We start from the raw sequence: 21534 nt of genomic DNA, 5'->3' as shown, positions 1-21534 counted from the left end.
ACCCCTATGTCTTACCTGAAAATTGGTCCCCTACTGATGAATCAGTTATTATTTCCATGTTCTTTTAACTGTTTACAGACTCATGGGGGGAGAACACCTCTTTTTTTCTGAATTCAGGGAACTGTACTCTTCACTCTTCCCCTCTCAACATGAAAAGTCCTTAATCTTTTCTCCCAATTAGAAATCAGATTACCTAATGTCATATTACTTCCTTTTAACTAATTGGTTTTATTTGATTGCTTTTAACAGAGATTCAGCTCTTAATTTAGGAAGGGGCCCAGTTCTGGTTTGTTAGGCAAATGGCATGCATTGCTTAATAAATCAAAATGCTCAAACTTGAATCTTATGTTTCTTCAATCATTTCATCTTTCAACAGCCCTACAACAAAGACAGGCAACATAAGTAGTATTAGTCTTGACCCACAGATTAGGAGAAATGAAGGCTCAGAAAGAATTAAATTACTCACATATGGTCACAGAACTAACATCTAAGTCAATATTCAAACTTGAGGCTCCTAACTCCATACCAAGCACTCACTACTTCCATTATATTACACTATCTCTCAGTTCTACAAGTTTATAAGATAATTTGTTTTTGTATGAATGTGATCTCTTTCCTGTGAGATGGCACTGTCGTATTTATATTTTTGCTTAGTGTGATTTTGTTGAACAAAGAATGTAATCTTTGCTTTTGCAAAAGTTAAAATGATAATCTGGCTTGTTGTGTGCCTTGAGAATGACATTGGGAACAATGAAGAGTGAAATCCATTCCAAACAACTTCAAATTGGAAAGAAATTTCGCCATATCAAAAACTTCATGACTTTCAAAGCCATTCAACATGATGTTTACTAAGGGGCCACAATGTACAATTATTTCAGTAAGATTTATCAAATAGCTACTGTGTAAAAATTAACAGTTCATCACAATACTGAAGAAGTTTAGACTTTACCAGAACCATTTAGGAAAATAAAAAAAGGTAAATTTAACAATATGAGGAAGAGCCATTAACCCAAAGGGGATTAAAAAAGCAAACAAACAACCTTTTTTATAAGACGCCCCGTGAGAAAAGCCTTGAACAAAGCCTCTTCTGCAGACATATGGGATAACCTATGATACCAAGCCATGGAGGCTGGAGAGAGCACATCCAAGTTCAGTAAATAACAAACAGACCAGTTTGGTTAGAATGTAGAAAGTATTAAGAGAATAGTAATGGTCAATTCTCCTAGAACAGTGGACAGGAGCAAGATTTTGAAATGTTATAAATACCAAGATATTTTTTGTATGAATCCTAAAATTAATAGAGAGCTAGAGAAAATTCTCAAGTAGGGGGGTGATGCAGTTAAACCTGTGCTTTCGAGAAATTATTTTGGCAGCTATAGGGAAAGTGCATTGGAAGCAAGTGAACCAATTATAAGGCTAAAAAAAAAATGCAAAAAAACCCATGTTACAGATTTTAAGGACTTGAATTATGTTAGTGGTTATGAAAGTAGGATGCTGGATACAAGCTACTTTGCTTTTGTATACATTGGATTAGATTTGACTGAGATAAAAGAAATGGATGTAGGAAATGTGTAGTCTAGAACTGCCAAAAATGAAAAGGCTGAAATTGGATGAGAAACTTTGGGGGTCAGCCACCACATGTTCTAGGCCCTACCTCTTGACAAACAAATATTTTTTGTACAAAATTTTTTTTGTCTCTCTGGTGCTTGTAACATGACCTAGGAAAAAGTTGGTGTTTAATAAATATTAGTAAATATGTGAGAATAAAGATTATGGTGGCGTATACAAATTTACAGTAGTCAAGACACTGCTCTATGGGGACTGATGAGATCACCAAATAAAAGTGCAGAGGGTTCAAGTACAAAGTCTTGTGGGAAGAGGATACTGAGAGCCACAGATAAAGATGAAGATGAACTTTCATCCTAGCCATGTGAAATAACTTCTATAGAAAAAGGTATGTAAGTTTGTTGAACATCTGGTGCCAGTTTGTCTGAAACAAAAGTGCATAAAAGAAATACAAATTAAGTTTGGAAAGACAGACTGCAGTAAGTTTAAGCAGAGCCTAAAATGCCAGGATTAAATATCTGAATCTGATCAAAAAGGAGATCCTAAAAGTCTTGATCAGAAGAATTTCACAGTTCGACATACAAAAAAGATTCGTTTTGCAGTTTTGTGGAAGCCTAGAAGCAGAAAGACCTATTAGGAGGCTAATATAATAGTCCAGAAAAGACATGATGAGAGCCTAAACTAGTGCAGGTCTATATGATTAGAGAAAATGGGATGGAAGCATGAGATCTTAAGAAGATAGAAAGGAAATTAAATAGACTTGGTAAATGACTGGATATGGATAACTCAAAGGTTATGAATGGAAAGGAAAATGGTAGTGCTCTTAAATACAGTGAAGATTAGAGGTGGTGAAAGTGATAGTACATGGGGGAAGAAATGATCAATTGTACAACCTCAATTTGTGAGACTTTAGGGTTGGATACAAAGCTAGGAGTCACTATTGACCCTTGAGGGCAATTTCACTAGAGTGGTGGAGAGGGAAGTCGGACTGCAGAGGCTTAAAAGAGCCATCAGTTAGTTGTATATAATAGGCTTAATATAGAAGAAATTTGGGGAGAGACTAGGTCATAAGAAAGCTTTCTCTCTCCACTTTTTTCTAAACATATGGGAAAGAGTAGAAGCATGGTTGAAAATACATTAAAAGGGATCATTGCAGAGATAAAATTATAGAGGAAATAGAAGCATTATTAAAGATGAATGAGTTAGCAGAAACAATAGGACACCACCACTTCTGAGAAAGGTGAAAAGCAAGATTTGTTTTCTTATTTAACATTTTATAGACTAGTACTATAATGAACTTGAATCACTTTTATTCTTAAATAGCACAGATCCTTGTCATATCTCCCCTTGATTAATGAACCAGCTTCCTAATTTGTTCTCCTGGCCTCAAATCTCCCATAACTCCAGTTATTCATGTACAGTGCTTTAAAGTGATCTGAATATGTTACTATCCTATTCAATTTTAGAGGCTTTCCTTTGTTTCTAGGAACAAATTTAAACTCCATACAGCTTTTAAAGTCCTTCAAAACCTTTTCCCAATCTATCTGACCTCCTTCAATGTTTCTCTGTCTGCTATCTCTAGAAACCTAGCCAGACTGGTTCTATCTTTTTATTTCCCATGAAAAATATTTTATCTTTTATCTTGTGCCTTTTCACTGGCCACCAGGGAATTGTTTTCTTAGGAAGGTTTTATATCTCTTTTGCAAGCTGTTAATTTTCTTTTCATTTCTTTCTTCCACAGCTCTCACTTCTTTCTAAAGCTCATGCTATCTGCTTTTGAAACTCTTGCTTTTAATTCTTCAAGGAATTCTAATTGGACTTGTGTTTAAGATACATTTTTCCTTTCTGGTTTTGCTTGTAGATGTTTTCAAGTAATTCTCTTCTAATTGAGTGTCCTGAATTTTTCTGTTGTCCCGATAGCTTGTTATGGCAAGATTCTGTTTTTTTGTTTGCTTATTCTTACATGATCTTTCTTGACTATGGACTTGATGTTAGCACTGGACTCTGTATACTTCTGAGTTAAGGATACATCCTCCTGTGTCCTGCTTCTCTCACAACTCAAACAAGAAACCTATGAACTTTCAGGACTCCCAAAACCTGATCACGGCCCTCTTGGTCTGATCTCTGCAAGTTCTTGACCCAAGTTTGGGTCTCTAACTTTTCCCTGGTTGAAAATTTCACTAGACTACTACTGGACAAAGTTGCTGAGAAGCTCTACAGGTTCCAAGTGAATGAGTGATATGCTCTACTTTGATCTGGAATTCCACTGAAGATTTCAGCCTGGACTGAAGACTAGAACTAAGTCACTGCTCTGTTTCTGGGATGAGAGCCACACCAATCACTGTTTGCTTCTGAACTTGCTCTTTGCTCAATTCATAGCTAGGGTTCTGGATTTCTAGTTCTTCTTCTCCACCTCTTCTATTTCAATCCCCTCCTCCTCAGTCTACCCTGGATCGTGAACTCGAAAGCGGTAGTGGACATCTGAGCAACTAGATGGCACCCATTCCTACACCCCACTCTAGTTTAAAGATCCGCTGGATGTTCGCCTGTACTGATGTGAAGTCTTTCAGTACATGAGCCATAGAATGCTCTGCACACAGCATGTTCCCGGCCAGACCCAGTGTCCATGTTTTGCAGGCCTCATGATTTATATCTCTTATGATATCCTGGGTTTTAAACAAAAAATGACTTTAAACTTAGCTTTCACTGCTATAATTCCTGCCATCTTGACTATGCCTAAAATTCCCCAGTTAGGTTCTTAAAAAACACTACTTCCTCCTTGTTCTCTTTTTCATAGTCTCCTGAGATCTTGTCATTTTCATCTCCTCATCATTTCTAATACACATCCCCACCTCTGCACACTCCCTTATCTCCTTCTCATTGAATTTCGCGTTTGCTTAAGAATTCAGTTAAAATCTTCCACATGGAGCAATTTTAATGACACCCTCAGCTACTAGTAATACCCTCACCCAAAAAAATTACCCCCAAAATATTTTTTGGATATATATTCTTTATATTTTTTTGTGGAAACATGTTGTCTTCCACATTAGAACATAAGCTCTTTGAGAGCACAGGCCATCTCTTTTTTCATGGAGTAAAAGATAAGACTGTCTTCAAGGCTGGAATTTTGTACCAATGTGTAGCACGCATTTAATAAAAGTGTGTTGATTAATTGGCAAAAACCAGAGGAAAAGAATTGTTACACAATCTACTGTGTACCTAAATTAAAACACTCTCTCTCTCTCTCTCTCTCTCTCTCTCTCTCTCTCTCTCTCTCTCTCTCTCTCTCTCTCTCTCTCCTATGGCCAAGGCAAAATTGTAAAGAGTTTAACTATAAACATACATATACATATGCATAAGTGTGAACCAACAACACTGTAAGAGAATCCTACTGCAAAAAAACTGTCTATTATGTGACCTGGGACAAGTCACTTAACCCCAATTGCCTAGTCCGTCCTTACCACTTTCCTACCTTGGAACCAATTCTTTGTATTGATTCTAAGACAGAAGGTAAGGGTTAAAAATGAAAAAGGATTGTGTCTGTATGAATCAGTCTGAAATATATCTTGAAATTCAGATTGAAAAGAGTTTAAAATGGCAAAGGAAAAATAAACTGCTGAAAACATACCTCCAATATGAACTGATAAATTAAAACAAAAAACCTGAACATGCTAAATTGATCATTGGCAAGCCTACTTAAAATCTAATGTTTTTTTTTTTAATCAAATGAACTTTTAGGAGCTTCAAGAACAATATTTTTTAAGATGAACCTGAGAGGATAAAATCATATAAATGGTGAATCTATTTTTCATTTCACGAAAAAAAAAGCTCCATAGAGAAGATAACAGAAAGATGATAATATAATTCCCAAAAAAATGCTAGCTATACCCTATGGTATGGTCTATCATGTAATTTCTTTCATGATTGCAATGTCATTATTTTTCATTTTTTTATTATTTCTATAAAACAAACTGATTTAATATCTTAGATTTAATATTAACACTAAAAGGACCAGTTAAGAATACTTTAAAGGGCTACACTATGCAGTTTTAAAAAAACTATATAGGGGGGGAAAAAAGGATGAAAATTTTCATTTCAAAATAAAACTATGATGAAAATTTTAAAGCAGTTTATTTCTCTTGTCCTGTTAACAACATTTTCACAGAAACAAATGAATTTCTAATTTATTTTTCTTTCCACATATAACATTGGTATGTGTATCAATAACATTCACAACACCTCAGTCTTCTTCACTATTTATAGCATTTCATGTCTTTTATTTTTCCCCCTCCTTATTGCCTTTCCTTTTTTTAACCTCCTGACAAGAACTAAAAAAAAAATTATTTTCAGAAGCAAAGCTATCCTAGCTATTTCTGCCTGGTTATCCCAGATTTACATAATATGTTAACTCAATGTGTGGCTTAGAATTCAATCTCACTATAGCCTAGAAAATTTGAATACATTTCTAAAATCACCTTGATTATCTTCAAAACTAAAATGGTCTTTAAGATTATTCAGACAATTCAGACATCATTGAAATCATGATGTCAATGGTGATGTCAAGGGATAGGAATTTTCTTATTAAATGTTATTTTAAAGAAGCATACTATAATTGATTTTATCTTGGTACAATGGAAATAGTACTAGTTTTGGAGACAAAGAACATGGCCTCAAATTTTCTATATATTACTTAGTATACCTATGTGGACTTATGTAAATAACTATCTGGGCCTTAAGTGCCACATCTATAAAAATGAAAGAACTGGATTAGATGGCTCCTGGCTGTTCTAAATCAGTGAGCCTAAAATGAGTTATTTTTCCTGGTAAAGAGATCCTGATTTTAAGTGAGCAAGTTACCTTACAATAAATTTTAATTTAAGAACTTTATTTTTTCAGTGGCATATAAATTTAACTTTAACCAAGGAAAATTAAATTCATTTATATACAATAAACTTTTAAGTTTTTACATCTTAAAAAAACTAACATATATATCCTTTTTGCTGCAATCACTTCTTTTTTATAAAATTCACAAGATTTTGACACATTATTTTTAAATCCTTCATCATGAAACTACACTTTTATCATCTTGGAATATTAAGCATATCTTTGAAGAAAAATCCATTTATTTGAGTCCAGCATTGATTAAAGCTCACAGGTTTTCAACGGAGTTTAAATCAGGCAAACTCCCAGGCCACTGAAATATTTAATACCATCTCTTCAATAAATTTCTTAAATTTTCATGATGTGACAATCTGCAAGATCTTGTTTCAGTATCACATCCCCATTTGAAAATTTCTGTAATTCCAGAACAATTTTGCTTCTTGATATGTAAATATGTTCATCATTCCCTCAATGTATACAAGAATTACAGGCCCACTGAAAAAAAATTTTAATCCCAAAAACATTTTTCAGGGTGGATGTTTTATAGTCTGATGAAGATGCTTAGATCTTACAGACTCACCTGGACTTCTTCCAACAGTGATGTGAGTATATACCTTTAAATGAAAATGAATTTCTTCAGTAAAATCTACCCTTTTCCAATCTTCAGAATTCTAGTCTTTATATTTTGTTGCCAGTTACAAGTATTTTTTCTTCATAACAATGTTTAGAAGCATTTTTTTTAAAATGATCTTATTGTTCTTCTTACTGTTCTTCTAGGCTTCAAGAAGCCCATAACACACTGTACAGGAATCAACAACAACTGTCAGGCTGCCAGGTTCCTCTGAAGGTCCTTGCAGATTTTCTGAGGATTTTTCAAGTAGTTGTTTTGTCAGTTCTTGGGTCATTGTTTTTTTGTTTTTGATTGTACTTTCCTTAGTGCTTTGTTGTAACTGATTCTGTTTCACTGTAGGCTTAAATGATAAATAAAAATGATAAATACTTTAAATACTTGACTTCCTCATATCAACAGACACTTCAATATCTCTAACAATAATTGAAAAGTTCTTATAACTCTCACATACTTCCTTGGACTAATGCTATTCTGAAAAACAAAGAATTTAAAACACAACAAAGAACAATGAAATGTGCATACAGCAAAAAATTCGACATTCAACTGAGAGAGAACTACTAAAGGTAGGGAAACCAACTCAATCCAGTTACATCTGGTCAAAGTCAGTCATCCTGAGTCAGCCTAGCATGAAAAGAACACATAGATATAACCAATACCAACATAAATAATAAGCATCAAAATTACTACTTGTCCCAAGTAATTCATACCTCATTGGACATAGCACTGTGACAATCCATGTGGTTACTACTTCCTCCAATGATATAGATCAAAACTCATCCATGCCTTTCCAGGCTGGGGGAATTCTTGTCAATATTCTCTTTAAAACATTCAATAGTCTAATTGGTTTGCTGGCCTCAAATATCTTGCCTCTTCAATCCACCTTCCATATGGCTAAGAAGATGATTTTCCTCTAGCATGATTCTCTTACTCAATAGTCTCCAGAGGATCCTTATTACCTCTTTACACAAGTATAAATGCCACTACTTGGCACTTAAAGCCCTCTACAATCTGGCCTAAACCTACTTTTTCAAGGCTTATTATAAATAACTCAAAAAACATCATTTCTTTTCTCATATCTATGCCACCTGGGAAAGTCCTCTCACTGGTTTACTTCTACTCCTTTATTCTCTTTCATAGCTAAGTTTAAGCTTCAACTCTTTTGTAAGGCCCTTCAAGATGATCCTAGCTACTAATGCCTCTTTCCTAAAGTTACAAGGTACTAAAAAAAAAAAGAGCAAGATAGATATAGATAGCTAAATAGATATAGATTGCTGAGAGACAGACTGAGGCATATGATTCTAATAAATATATCTTGAATAATTGATAAGACAAAAAATATGACATTTAATATTTTGGTCTTGCTCTTTGATTGCCCTATTTACTCTCCAGCCCAATGCCCAAAACATTCATTCTACCCTTTCTCCTGCTTTACTTAATCTACATCACAATAGCAACAACTCATTTTTCTATAGTATTTGATAGGTTTCAAAGCCCTTCCCTCCTAACACAAGACACTGTAAATAATGCAATCCTATTTAACAAATAAGGAACTAGAGATATACAGAAGATAGATGGTTTTTCCAAAGTCAGAGGGGAAAAAAGATAAGTTCTTATCCCAATCATTTTATGGTCTAATGAGAGATGTTTGGAGATAATGATGTGAAACTGAGTTCAATGTCAGGAACAGCAAAATTCTCTGAAAATAGCTTTAATACTACAGCAACTAAAGAATTTATCTTCTAATATGTGCAAGTCAGCAGATTAAGGCAATTCTCTAAATGTACAATAGTATTCATATAACTATTTCATTTATACCTGCCATATATATTCATTCAATAGCTTCAGTTCATAAATCTAACCATCTGCATTTTATTAAATGCTAAAACCCATGATTTAACATGAATGCCCTCCTTAAAATGGTCAAGGATATTTCTGGAGCAATTTGCCTATTAACATGAAAGTTTCAAAACATGATAGTACCACATATTTTATCAGATTACAAAATTTGGCTCATATTTAAGTTACTGTTTTATTTTCCCCATAGCAAATTTCATGCAGTTTGTCTTAATTCACAACTTGAATCAAAAGGTCTTCACTGATGAAAAATTTTAAAAATTGCATGAAAAGGTAATATAACATGTAATTTCCATAAAGGCCAAATAAATATAGGTTCAAGATAATTTTATTCAACAGTTATTTATTCAGCACCTATCTCCAAGGCATTTTGGTAAGAACTACAGCTGATTTAGAAATGTTGGGTGCATGACCTTAACATTAAAGTCATGTATCTAGAAGTACACAGTTTGGTAGTCTAGAGGCTTATAGTTTAGCAGTAATTCAGCTACAAAAAGCTCTACAATCAAGAGCCAGAAAGCCTGAATTCAAATCCCACCACTGATACTTATTACTTTTATGATTTAGAGGCAAATCACTTAATAACCTGGAATTCTGGTTAAGTGATCTACAAAATGAAGGGGCTAGGAAAGACATTGAAGTCCATTTTGACTTTGTGATTGGTAACAATGGAAAAGCAATACTTCAACCTTTTCACAGAAAACTCTAAACAAGGGTCAGCTAGGTGGCTCAGTGGATTGAGAGCCAGACCGATTGGGAAACAGACAGTCCTGGGTTCAAATCTGGTACCAGATACTTCCTGGCTATGTGACTCTGGGCAAGTCATTTAACCTCCAGTGCCTAACCCATACCACTCTTCTGCATTAAAATCAATACACAGTATTGATTTTTAAGATGGAAGATTAAGGTTTTTAAAAAAAAAGAAAAAAAACTCTAAACAAGTCCTGGAGACTCTCTCTGAGAAAGTCAAAAGGATCCCGAATTGGACAAGTTGATACCAAGAGACTCCCCCTGGTCAAAGGAATCCTGAATGGACAAGCTGATGTCAAGAGACCTACCCTTTACCAGTTCTTGCCCATAACAAACAGCTTTTAAAAATATCCTACTCTTTGAGGTTCTTAAGAGACTGAAAGTTATATGAATGAATCCTGATTAAACTTGAGTGAGCAACTAAATAGCTAAACTAAACTTTCCAATCTTCCCATCCTGGCCTGATATACTAGTATCTCAGACAATCTCACATCAAACTAAAATAATTATCATGAATGAAAAGAAATACCTACCAAAAAGAAAAAGAAAGTCAGTATTTCTTCCCCCTACTCTCTCTTTGGTGATTTATAATTGATGTTCTCTTTGGGTGAAAACAACAATGAAATCACAATGCTAGACCTCATACCAAACCAAGTAACATTTTTGATGAGATTCTCAAGTTCAAATAATCTTGAGATTCTGAAAATGCTTTTCCATTAAAAAAAAAACTACAATATATCTCCTAAATACTATACTAATTGAATCTAAATGCAAGATTAAAAGTAAGCAAAACTGGTAAAGCACAGCAACAGTTGGTAATTTAGTCAAAAGATTCAAAGGAAGGAGAAAATAATGTTATTTGGTTCAATTGTTAAAACATTGTCAATTCTGATGCCTTATAGTTAATAGTCCTAACTGATAAAACAGCAAAAGATAAATTCTCAATTATATTTAAGTATTAAGAGCCATCACACCAAGGAATCTTGAGGAGGTATTAACATTTGCAATTCCCCATCTGCTTTTAACTCAAACACTTCAAAACTAGAACAGTTCATTATAAACTATAACTATTATGTTAATTCAAGAATGACTCAACTTTGGAGATCCAAATAGGTTCTAAACATCACATTAAAGATTGTGATCAATTAAGAATGACCTAGGAATTCTTAATTTGAAATGTCCAAGAAAACTGTCAAAGAATGCAAATTATACACAAATTTATAGACATGGTTTTATTAAATGTCTAATACTAATGAACTTAAGTATATGTTATGATGGCAATTCATAAACCTGTCCATTCATAATAGTATCCTTATCTTTAAACAGACACGTGAAATCAGAAAAGATTCTGAGAACCACAGGTCACTAAAAACCAACAAACTTTGAGAAAGTCAAGTCATCAAGCATTTATTAAGCACTTATTGTGCTAAGTGAGGATATAAAAAAGGGGGAAGCACCATTCTTGCCGTCAATGAGTTCATAGACCTTTTTTAAAAAATTCCTTACCTTTGGTCTTAGAATCAATATTAAGTATCAATTCTAAGATAGAAAAATGATAAGAGAAAACAATGAAGGATATTTTAGTATTGATTCTAAGACCTTGGGGTAAGGATTTAGAGGGGGAGAAACTCCTTTTTTGGTTAAAAACTACTGAAAAAGCTAGAAAGCAGTCTGGCTTCTGAAACTAGTCTAGATGCACATCTTATACCACAAAACACCATATGGACTAAATGGACAGCTGACCATATTATTAAAGATCATACTATAAAACAAAATTAGAAGGGAAGAAGATAATATCTTGTTCACAGTTATAGGTAAAAGATACGCTTAACCAAAGAGATAATGGTAATAATTACAAAGGATAAAATAGAGAACTTTTATTATATGAAACTGAAAAGGCTTCTGCATAGACAACATTAATGCCCTAATGTTTAAGAAGGGAAGTGTATCAGTTTAACTAAAGTGCTTGATATCCAAGTATGTAACAGTTATTAATTAAAAATTTGTAATATTAATAGCTATTCCCCTAAATGGTCAAAGGATACAAATAAATAATACTCCAAAGAATTGCAAAGTATTTACAACCACTTGAAAGAATGCTCCAAAGCACTAATAATAAAAGAAAAGCAAATCAAAATAACCCTGAGGTTTCATCTCACACCCTGCTAATTGGCAACGATGACCCCTCCCCCCAAAATGGCAATACTCAATGTCAGAGGGTTTGAAGAATGATAGGCAGGCACAACACTAATGTAAGTGTTGGTGAAGCTATTAAATGGTACAACTAGTTTGGAAAGCAATTTGCAATTATGCAAAGAGTAACTAAAATGATCATAACCTTTGGAACAAAGGCACCATTTCTGGGCTTATTCCTTACAGAAGCCACTGATAAAAAGAAAATCCACATATACTCCAAAATATTTATTAGCAGGAAATAAAGTAGATGCCCAAAATTGGGGAATGGATAAACAAATTGTGGTACATGAATATGATGTAATATCACTGTGCTGTAAGAAATTATGCATGTGATAAATTAAAAGCATGGAAAAATCTTTATAAACAGATGCAGTAGGAAGTAATCAGAGCCAAAATGTGTGTATACATATATATACATAATTATAACAATGTAAAAAGAAAAAATAACCACATATGAAAGAAATGAAAAATGAGTGTAAAAAATTGAAAAAATCAAACATGACTCAAAAAAATATGAGAAGATATCTTCAACCCACCTCTTTGTGGTGGTCCACTATACAGGGCACATGTTTTTAGATTTTTTTCAATGTATTATGCTATTTTTTACCTCTTCTTTTTCTTTTTTGTCTCTTAAAAAATACTTTTTTTTAATTTGAGGTAAATCTCTGGTAAAAGGAAGGGGAATAACTATGATGATGTAAAAAACAAAAGACACCAATAAACTTACCAAATGACTTTTAAAATATTTTTAAAGGGAAAATTATTTTGGCAGCTAAGGGGAGGATGAATTAAAATGGTGAAATGGCCGGAGACTAAGAGACTAGTTGGAAGGTGTTGGAAAAATCTAGAAGAAAACTGATGAGGATGTAAACTAGAGTGGTGCTTGTGTAAACAGAAAGAGAACATATAGAAGAAATGTAGTAATGGTAGAAATTTGGCAATAAAATATACATGTAGGTTGAGTGGGAGTAGAGTCAGATTGAGATTAGGCAACAAAGCAGATGGCAACATCTTCAACAGTTAACAAGGAATGTTGGAAGAGGGGAGGGTCGGAGAAAAAGATATGAGTTCTATTTCAGACATGCTGAATTCTGAGAAGCCTATAGGATCTTCAATTTGACATAGCTAGCCTATCGGTAATGTATGATTAGAGTTCAGGAAAAGTGATCAAGTAATTATATTTAAAAGATGATAACTGAATCCACAGGAGCTGATGAGATCCATAACTAAGTACAGAAGAAGAAAGTTCAGGACAAAGAGGTGAGAAACACCTATAATTAGTGGAGATGAAATGACTAAAAATATCAGCAAAGGAGGAGGAAAAATTAGTAGGAAAATCAGAAGAGTATCACAAAAAATCCCAATGCCAAATAGAAACTCTTAAAAGTTAGCCTAATAATTTGAAAAACTAAAATATAATTTAATCATTTAAAAATTCTTCTCTGCTGTGGTACATTAGCTAGCATTAGTCCTTGTACTACGTTATGGGTAGGAAAATCCAAGTAATTTTCAAAACTAAATCCCAAATGAAAATACAATGGAGAAATAAAACCTCAAAGTTGCCTCCATGAACACTGATACCAGGTGAAGGTTTTATACATAACTTCCAGAAAACATGATAATAATCCTGCCCTGGAAGCCTCAGTTGCACAGCCATTTTAATGGTTCATTCTAATTGGAAAGTTACCATTAGAAGATTTCTCACAGATATTCGAACACTTTATTTTTAGGCAAAAGACATATTGTCTATTCTATTCTTATTCTAAATGAAAGTATTGACAAACATGTTCAAAAAATGAAATGATATAATAAAACCAATAGTAAAAAAATTATTTTAGCTTTAATCTGTTCTCTGTAACATCTCCTTGAGCACTAGAACAATCAAAGATCAACTAGGGGAAAAACAACAAGGAAGTGGAGTAAAGAAGGTCTACATCATTTACTAACTGCATAGCTATATGATTATGATGATGATAGAAAAGGATTTATAGATTTTAGGGTTGCAAATTATTCTACATGTTATTTCATTTGATTCACACAATTCTAGACAGCAAATACTATTATTATTCCAATGTTACAGATGAGGAAATTGAGGCAGACAAATATTAAGTAACTTTCTCAAGGTCTCATAGCAACTAAGCATCCTATATGAGGCAAGATTAGAACTCAAACAATCCTAACTCCAGGTCCAACACCTATCCATTTTGCCACCTTGCTACAAGTAATTGAAATAAGTACACTGATTCTTCTATTCCACCACCCAACACATTCACACAAGCAAGATGCTATAAGCTTTTTTCATTATTTAAAAACCAAACAAAAAATATTTATTTGCCTCTCTTTAATTAACCATGCTCTTAAAAAATTACAACTTGCTATATGTTTTTTAAGTTTTAATTAGTAGCATTAACAAATTCCAAATAAATAAATGTAAACTAGAAGTCTGTCTATGGTGGAAGGGACAGAAAGAAAGACAGACAGACAAACAGATACACACACACACACACACACACACACACACACACACACACACACACACACACACACACACACACAAACAAACACACACACACCTCCCCCCTCCGAGAGGTAACATCTGAATGTATAAAAAACAAAAGCAGACTAGTAAAATTGAGAAGTAATCTTATCTGGTTTTAAAAGTCAAGTGACTTAGGGCCATTGAATTCATAATGGTACAGACTCAAGGAATAAAAATCATTTGCATAGGAGACATTTCTATAAATCCTAATGGGAGTTAATTGATATTAGAAGCAGATTCTGTTTAAACTGAAAATCTAAGAGGCAGGTAGAAAAAAAAATGGATTGAAGAATTTTTTTAGTCAGATTTGGAATCCTCCACAAATTAATTATTATGAGCATTTGGATAAGTTGTTTAACTTTTCTGACCACTAAAAATATCTCTTAACTAAAACACGAATAATTTTCACATTACCTTTTAGAACTGTAATGAATAGCAGCAATTTTTGACAAGGGCTTAATAAACCATGGAGACTAACTACTCGTCTCCTTCAAAATTTTCACTCCTACCACTGTTAAAGACAGAATAATAGCATAGATGTACCAATGATCTATCTCAATAACCTAATTCTTTAAGCTCTTATAGGAAACAAGCTATATGAAGCATAAAACAGTAGTACTATATCATAATTAATTCAGTTTTTCACAAAAAAAGAATTCAAAGATAAGACTTAATTTTTAATAAGAAACACCTTTATTACATATAATGATTTAGTTCATGTCAATTCTCTTCCCTGAATACACTGAAAAACTAAGGAAATTCTATAAGAAATATTTCTGTCAATCACATCTGACAGATGTCAAAAAATTACCAATATTATTCAAATACTTAGTTGAATGGCCCCATTTCCTTTTTGTCTTTTAGTGAAATAGGACCAAAATTTCATTTACTACATAAATCAAGTTTTATAATTTTTAAAAAGTGAGAATTTCCTCATTTCCCATGTTCTGGGCCATATTCATATGAAACTAGCTGCTAAAATATGACTAATGTTGGAGAAAGCTAAATGATACTATATTAACTACAGTGGAATTCCTTTAAAATACTGATATTCAAGATAAGATTAATGCCCAACACCTTACAAGCTATGGATGTATGTAGAGCATCTATATTTGGGGGAACAATAATCAAAATGATATTTGATTATGTAAATTATAAGCTTCCATTTATCCAGAATGATAAAGGGAAAAAGAGTTTCTTAAAGATTAAATATTTTTGGTTAAATAATCTAGAACATGAAACACAAATGACCAAATTTCAAAGACAGAGAATATAATTAAATGTGTGAACCTAATCTCTCATTCAGAAATACCAGGACACATTTGGGGCATCCTTATTATAGATTTCTATAAATATAGGTGATAAAGAGGGGAATGAACATAATATATAATGATAATGGTTTTTGAAATGCCTCTGCTATTAGTTTATGCATTTGTAATTTGTATCGTATGAGATAAAATGTAACACACACATACACACACATACACACACATCAATTTTTTGACCTCTTTGCTCCAAATACCTGAATAAATGAAAATATACTTTTTTTTAAGCTAGGCTTAACTGAATTTCTTATACAGTCTACAGTATATGTCCTCTCTGGTTATGCATATTAAAAATAATTTGGTCCCTGATATTTAAAAATAAAATCCAATAAGAAAAAAGTAGAAAAAATTATAATGGAGAAAAACTAGATAAACTACTAAAAAAAAAAGTCAGCTAATTTTTGCATGGACCACTTAACTTACTTTCTTGGTGAATAATCTGGCCCAAATAATCTTCCTAAAATTAAACAACAAAAAACTTTTAAAGTAAAAGCAGCCATGATATCAACTTTCAAAGAGTGTCTAGTAAAAATTACTTTTACCTGTAGATTGTTTTCTGTGACTCTGTTCCACCAAACCATATTGATAGGTACTCCTGATTTACACCTGTCAGCCAAGCAGCCAATAGGATTCTTTGCTTTTCGTGCCTTTGATCCCACCGGAACTAGCCTCTCCTCCAGCATCCCCAGTCGGTACTTCCTTGGCTATGAAAAAGAAGGAAAGAAACCAGGCCACTCCTAACATCCCTCAAAACTTATCTAAACTAACTAGCAGAAAGATGACTTCTGGGGATTGGTGGAAATGGAAATAATTTTAAAGTTTCTGATGGCATTAACTCCCCATCCCTTACTCCAACATTGATCCACAATCCTGTCAAGCAGGTTTGGGGTCCCATTACTTAGAAAAATAACAGTCATATTTTAAAGTGAAATCTTGCATTGTAAAAGTCTGCAGAAAGGGAACTGATTTTGTTTCTGTACTGAAAGTTTTAAAGTCAATTTCAAAGTAAATGCTTCACAAAAGTTTCTCCACTGGCACTTACCTATTCTCACTGCATTATGAAGAAAGGGCTCCAATGAAACAAAGTGTAAAATTATCCAAATTATACCCTTTATCTCCTTCTCCTTACCCTCATCCCCACCTGGAAGCCCAAGTAAATACCTTCAATTTATCCATGTTAGATAAAAAGTATGCAACCTAATTAATAAGACTTAAGTTCTGAGAAAGAATAGTCAAATAAAATTTAAATTCTACCAATTATCTATCCAGTTCTCTCTTCTGAATCTGTTCAGCTTTAGACTTCAAATAGAAGCTTTATTTAAAGGCAAACAAATAAAATGAGCATGAAAACTTCTATCAAAAATTTCAAAATCTGAAGGAAAAAAAACTATAATTTAAAGTATTTACCTAAAAGTAAACCTAAGGTAGAATTTTTAAAAGAAATCAAACAAAACAAAATTTTAGGGAATCTAAAGGAAATAGTCTGAACTCCATGTTACTGATCTTAAATATTTAATCCACTCAATAAGAGCCTACTATGCTCCAAGAACAACTGTGTACCAGGCAAATTAATACAAGATAATAAAGGGTGGAGGAGTGAAAGGTTTCTGGGAAAGACTTCATCTAGAAAGTAATCTTAAGGTGAAGAGGAAGTATATTCCAGGCATGGAAGGAAAAGCCTGTACAAAAAGGCACTGAAAAGGGAAATGGAATGTTATGTTGGAACAACAGCAAAGAGGCTGATCTGACTGGGCCAATGGAAGCCATGCATAATTGGTTGTGAAGGGCTTTAAATGCCCACGCATAGGATTCTGTATTTGATCCTAGAGATAACTTGCCAACATCAAAAAGATTAGGAAACATTTATAATAGACGTGATACCATTTTCACTTCTATGACTAAACTTTTTCAACCAACATACTTTCAAAGACATTTTCCTCCACTGATAAGTTTATACTATTTCATCCCCAAAAAAGTCTTTTTAGATTTCTCCAAAATAATTCAACTCTACTCAAGAAAACTCCATTCTTGGTTTTAAAAAATATCAAGAGAATTTCCTCACATTAGAGAAGTGTTTGAAAAACTCTTTTATTCCAAAATAAATTTCTACACAATAAGCAATGATGGTACCAAATAAAAGTGAAATCAATTAACAAGCTATTATTAAGCACCCACTATGCATCACATTGTAATAGGCACTGGGTAAAAATACAAATTCAAATGATAAAACAATCCCTTAGCTTAAAGCATACATCCTTCCTTTCTGTTAACAAACTATAAACTCAGGGATGTACAGTAACATATAATCACTTCCCTTCATTTCTTCTTTTTTAAATCCCCTGCAATTTGGCCTCCAACCTCATCATTCAAATTAAACTGCTCTTAGCAAATTTAACAATGATCCCTTTCTTAATTGCTAAATTGTTCTTTAACTCATTAGCCATCCTTCTTGACCAGTCTGTATTATCTGGCAATTATTAGTCTCAGCCTAGATACTCTTTCTTTACTCTCTGGGTTTTTGTGCCACTTTTCTCTCTTGCTTCTCTTCCTACAGATCAATCCTTTGTGAGATCTTCATCCACAGATAAAGAAATTATTCAGTGCTCTCCATGTACCAGGCACACTAACTGTGGATATGCCCCCAACATTCTATCCCAACCCCTTTTGTCTTTTGTCTATAATCTCTCACTTGGTGATCTTATTAATAAGCATCCATGAGGTTCAATGATCATTTCTATGTAGAAGATAACCATATCTATTACCTCTCTTCCAAGCTCTAAATCTGAATCATTGCACCTATCAGACATTTCAAACTGGATATACAACAGACATCTCAAACTCAACATTTGACCACAATAGAACTTTCCTTCCCAGTCATTTCCTTCTCAAGTCCTTATTCACCTCACACACTGCCAAATTTTTTCAATTCTAACTTCACAGCACCTCTTTCATGTCCCCTTTCTCCATTCTTTGCATCCATCACACTACTACAGACCCTCATCCCCAAACAAATATCCCATAGGTACTTCAAATTCAACATACCTAAAATAGAACACTTCTTTCCCTTTAAAATCTCTCCTCTAAATACCCTATGTCTATTGAGGGCATTTCTTGTTTTCTGTTCAACCCAAGTTCATATTCTAGGTGCTCCATTTTCCCCTATATACTATGTCCAATCAGATGCCACACCTTGTCAATTTTTGTTCCACAATCTATCTCATATTCTTTCCTTCTCTTTACTCACACAACCACTGCCTTAGTTTAATCTGATCATCTATTCTACACCATTACAATAACTTTGTTATATGCTTATTACAGTTTTGTCCCTCTCCAATTCCTCTTCCACACAGCTAACAAAACAATTATCTTTAAAAGTCTAACTGATACTCTCCTGTTCAAGAACTTTCAGTGGTTCCTTACTATATCTGGGGAAAAAACATCAACTCCTTAGGTTGGTATTCAAAGTCCTTCACAATATGACTCCAGCCTACCTCTCCAGGCTTATTTCACTTGACTCTTACTTACACATTAGGCATTCCAGTCCAACTGGCCTATTCGCTATTCCCAAACCTAACCTCTCATGTCTTCTCTTCACACAGGCATGCCTGAAATATGCCTTCTTCTCACTTTCATCTCTCTTCAAGGTTCATTTAAGGGGGCAACTTAGATGAGACCTTTCCTGGTTTTCCTTTGTTAGTATTATCATCTTCCTCAAATTACTGTTCATTTACTCATCTTTTTTACATGTTATATCCCCTTAATGTAGGCTCCTTGAGGGCAAGAAGTTTTTCCTTGCTGCCTTTGAATTCTTAGTGCCTAACACAGTAATTTGAAAAGGATATGTATTCAATAATACTGTGGCATTGTAATTGGAGAACAAATCTAAGATGTTTGATCATTCTAATTAGTAACATGGGATTATGCTATATTAAAAAGGTAATAGAAAGCAATCAGTTCACTCATTATTCTAACATGAGTTGCAATAAACTTGATAAAATATAAACTTAATGTTTAAAATTAAGCTTAATAGAGATAATATCCCATCCAAAAACTAACATGAGAAAAACCAGCTCTAGATCATAGATCAAGTAAATGAAGAAATCTTAAAATGTTTCTATCACTAAGCAACCAAGAGCTTAGAAAATAAGAACTGTGGAAATTAATTTGCTACTATGCAAGTCAAAAATCTTCCACAAGTACTTCTCATACTATGTTCTTTCTGGATGAACATAAAAGAACCAGGCTAATGTGAAGAAATGTTAACATATTTCTTGTTACTTAGCATATTAGACAGAAAACTATATTAGCAAAGTGAGTGACCCTGGGTAAATTAGTTCACACCTATATTTCAGTTGTTTTATTTTAATAAGGATATTTTTAAAATAAAAGAGATTGTGAAAAAAATGACCAGTAGTATAAGGCACTCCTCATGGTCCATTTCATAAAATCATGTTATTGATGAAAGAATACAGAAACAAAATACATCTGGCAACAGGTTCAAATCCAACCGGCCCTCTGTATATAATAAAGAACCCAACTTATACCAAAGTATGTGCAATGGCAAGGTTCCAATATATATATAAAATAATATAATAAGCAGAGAGAAAGTACTATTAAGTAATTAATTCAGATTTCACCATTTTAAAAGCTGTTAATTTTATCATAAATATTAGGTTGAATATTACACAAAAATGGGATTTCTCAAACAAATATGGAATATAAATGAGATGTGAAAGTGAAAGTTTTATCTACCTAAGAGAATAAACTAATTAAATAAATTTTAAAAAGAAATAATGCAATTACAATGAAAGCCAAGGCCATTTGTTAATAGTAACCATATCTTCCTAAATTCTTGGTCTAACTTTTACCCATCCTACAAAAATCTAAATATGGACTAGATGACCTTTTCCAGCTCCCAAGTTCTATGACTCTGAATAACAAATGAAATGAACTACTCTTAATGCATGGAAATATGGTATGATGGAAAAGGGGTGTTCTGATTCTCAATTATTAAATATTTTTATTAGAGATATAATCCAGAGCACCAAACATGAATGACCAATTTTCAATGAAGGAGAATACAATAAAATGTGAACATAATTGAATTTTTCTTAAATTATTCAGAAATACATGGATACTTGCGGAGCTTGTAGTGCCTCAGGTCCACTGTTATGAACTTTTCATTTGGAGTCAGGGATGTGGGTTCAGACTCCACCTGTGCTGCTTTCTACCTCTATGACCTTGGGTGGGTCACTTCACATCTCTGGGCCTCAGTTTCCTCATCTGTAAAATGAGGGGGTTGGACTAGATAACCCATAAAGTCCCTTTTAAGCCTAGAAGAACACATTTATACAAAGTAAAGAGAAGCCACCAAAGGATAGGCTGTACTTTTTTGATAACTATTAAAAATCATCAGTTAAGAAACATTATCCATTAATTAACAAATGAATGTTATTACAAAACACTTAATTAGCCTACAATTTCCTTTAAAATGTGAAATTAAGGCCATATTTCTTTTTAAAATATTCTAAAATAAATACCTTTCTCTAAAACTGTTCTTCCTTCAATTATTCCAGATTAGTAGCACTTTACTAAGTTAGCAATGCTTTACTAAATAGTGCTAAGAACAATGCATAACTCTGTAAATGAATTACATCTCTTCTATGGGTCTTAAGTTTCTTCATCTGTAAAAAAAAAAGAGTGAGTGCTCAAAGGTCCCTTCTTGCTCTGACCTGTGAACCTAAGATCTTTATTCAATTTTATTAACTCAAAGGTCATTATTTCTAGCTATC

The 21534-nt window shown here is 33.2% G+C and overlaps 1 protein-coding gene across 5 annotated transcripts in view; it reads right to left on the bottom strand.

The window, feature by feature from the left end:
* PAN3 (poly(A) specific ribonuclease subunit PAN3) overlaps positions 1-21534 on the bottom strand; it is a 150600-nt gene that overhangs the window by 82977 nt on the left and 46089 nt on the right. For 3 of the 5 annotated variants that reach the window (XM_056794726.1, XM_056794723.1, XM_007495259.3), the window contains exon 5: positions 16285-16446. The exons of the other annotated variants lie outside the window; for them this stretch is intronic. In XM_056794726.1, coding sequence (XP_056650704.1) covers positions 16285-16446 — 162 coding nt within the window. The remainder of the gene's footprint in view (positions 1-16284; positions 16447-21534) is intronic. 5 annotated transcript variants of the gene reach the window in all.

Source organism: Monodelphis domestica, chromosome 4 (genome assembly GCF_027887165.1).
Source record: "Monodelphis domestica isolate mMonDom1 chromosome 4, mMonDom1.pri, whole genome shotgun sequence".
Taxonomy (NCBI): domain Eukaryota; kingdom Metazoa; phylum Chordata; class Mammalia; order Didelphimorphia; family Didelphidae; genus Monodelphis; species Monodelphis domestica.
This window is presented reverse-complemented; position numbering and strand designations above follow the sequence as displayed.